Consider the following 2,500-nt stretch of genomic DNA (forward strand, 5'->3'; position numbering starts at 1 on the left):
GACCACATTCTATTCACAGGACAGACCCATACAGTGCTGAACGTGACAGTGTCTCAGTAGCTTTGGAGCAGGATTACCAGTAAGGCTGGATGTTTTTTTTTTTCATGACTACAGCAAGTTAAAGGAGAAATCCGGCTACACTCTGTGGGCATGTACATGGGAGCTCATGGACATGCCCCCATAGTGTAGCACTGTAGCTGCCTGGCTGCGTTAGCTGCTGGCTGTAGCAACTCGAGCTAGGTAAAACCGACTGTTTTAGTTTTTTTGACAAAGTACTCGACAACTCGACAGTACTCAGTGACCTCGAGAAACGGAGATCTATGTGAAAACTCGTCAAATTTCATTTTCTCCTTTAAGCTGTAACATGAAAATGTTCTATCATGGTTGAGGTGGCTCCATACCTGTATGGCTGAAGTGTTGACATCAAACTTCTTGAAGATGGCAAAGGCCTCCTCGAAGAGCTGGTTGCTGATGGCAATGTTGGCGATGTCAGGGGCATCGTAGTTGTCCAGGCGGTTGATGTACTCCATCACGCGTGTGTGGTCAGCCTTGATGGCCGTCAGGATCAACAGGTTTTGCAGATTTCTGTTGTTTTAAGGTGATACAGAAATAAACAAGCTATATGTAACAATATGTCGGCTAGTTCTGGCTAGCTCTGGGGGCATGAAGGGTAAAGTATATGTGAGTGCGTGTGTGAGTTATGTACAGTGTGTGAGTTTTAACATGTATGTGAATATGTCTGCATGTGTGCTGTATGTGTGTGTGTGTCTGTGTCTGTGTGTGTGTGTGTGTGTGTGTGTGTGTGTGTGTGTGTGTGTGAGTGAGAGAGAGAGAGAGTCCCACCTGTGCTCACTAAAGACTGAGTTGTCCAAGACGATCTTCTCCAGCAGCTCGATGAGCTCATTGGGCAGGTCGGCTGTCATGAAGGCCTTCACTGACACAGACACCTCCTCTGGGTCCTGCGTCTCAGGAAGCGCTGTCTGGACCACCTGTGTGTGTGTGTGTGTGTGTGTGTGTGTGTGTGTGTGTGTGTGTGTGTGTGTGTGTGTGCATGTGTGTGTGTGTGTGTGTGTGTGTGTGTGTGTGTGTGTGTGTGTGTGTGTGTGTGTGTGTGTGTGTGTGTGTTAAAATGACAATATTGATTCATGTTAGTGATAGAACAAAGTTATTTTTTCACAGGGACCAGTGTAATATCATGGTGCTGAATTATGACAGACTGCGGCTGCATCATCCGTTCATCCATCTTACGGATTTGTTTACGCGAGCAAGAAAAAACAAAACACACTTGGCAAAGTAATTGATCAGTGCTCTGAAATGCCTATCAGGCATGTGACTAGTGATCCCTGTGAGTAAACGTGTTTTGCAGGAAAATGTCAGAATGTACAGAGCAGATGAATGGTTATGCTGGGGTGACCGTAGCATTGCAGCTAAGGAGCCGGGCTAGCAGGCAGCAGCCAGAAAAGTTGAGCTGCCACCGTTGTATCCTTGAACAAGGGACTTAACCCTGAGTTGCTCTGGGGAAACTGGCCCTTGTAAGAATTTATTTATGTTAGTCGCTTTGGATAAAAGCACCAGTCAAATGAATAAGTAAGTAAGGATGCCAGGCTGGCGTGCATAAGTAAGTAAGGATGCCAGGCTGGCATGGCTGGCGTGACATCAAGGTGCTTAACTAAACACAGGTGGGAAAAAGTGTGGTGTGTCAATCATCATACTAGGCTCCTCCCTATGTGTGTTTGTAACACATTGTTTGTGTGAGAGGGCTTTGATTCTGTCAGTCACCGCTGGTGTGGTAGAGTGACAGAGTCGAGCACCTCACCTGGTCACCTCACCTGGTCACCTGGTCACCTCACCTGGTCGATCAGCTGCCGCCTGTAAGGGTTGTCTTCTTCCAGAACACCCGCCCACAGCTCCGGGTCCTTCCGTCGCACCAGGTAACGCGACTCACTCTTGAAGAGCGAGTTCTCATTGCACACCTGGAGAAGGCACAGATGGGGGTAAGGTGTGTGTGCACAGGTGTGATGTGGGATTAGACAAGAGAGAAACTGTAGCATATGTTTTAGTTCCAATTTTAAATTTAAAGCAAATTTAAAACTTCCAATACAGTCTTAATTCCCTGATTGTTGATTTCCTGTCTTCTTCTCTGGTCCTGTTTATACACAAGACACACACACACACACACACTCACACACACACACACACTCTCTCACACACATATTCACCACCCCCACACACACACACACACACACACACACACACACACACACACACACACACACTCTCACACACACATACACACACACACACTCATCAACAGTCACCTTGATGAGTTCCTGATCACACTGGCCCCTCTCATAGGCCACGAAGGCCAGGTGCGGGTCTCTCTTCTCGCAGTAGCGGCCCACCACCGCGCTGTCGTAGAACGTGTTCTCCTGCAGGAAGCGCTCAGGGTTGTTGTTGCTGTCGATGTAGATCTTGGCCACGGCATTGTGGGTAGCTGGCT

The 2,500-nt window shown here is 47.8% G+C and overlaps 1 protein-coding gene across 1 annotated transcript in view; it reads right to left on the reverse strand.

Moving 5' to 3' along the window:
• The window catches only part of cltcl1 (clathrin, heavy chain-like 1), a 49,126-nt gene that overhangs the window by 17,792 nt on the left and 28,834 nt on the right, over positions 1 to 2,500 (reverse strand). Inside the window, 4 exon segments of the mRNA XM_048244547.1 lie at positions 402 to 585; positions 844 to 989; positions 1,851 to 1,973; positions 2,319 to 2,500. The exon segment at positions 2,319 to 2,500 is cut by the window's right edge and continues 53 nt beyond it. Of these exon segments, the coding sequence (XP_048100504.1) occupies positions 402 to 585; positions 844 to 989; positions 1,851 to 1,973; positions 2,319 to 2,500 (635 nt within the window).

The sequence above is a fragment of the Alosa alosa genome, chromosome 5, assembly GCF_017589495.1.
Source record: "Alosa alosa isolate M-15738 ecotype Scorff River chromosome 5, AALO_Geno_1.1, whole genome shotgun sequence".
NCBI lineage: Eukaryota > Metazoa > Chordata > Actinopteri > Clupeiformes > Clupeidae > Alosa > Alosa alosa.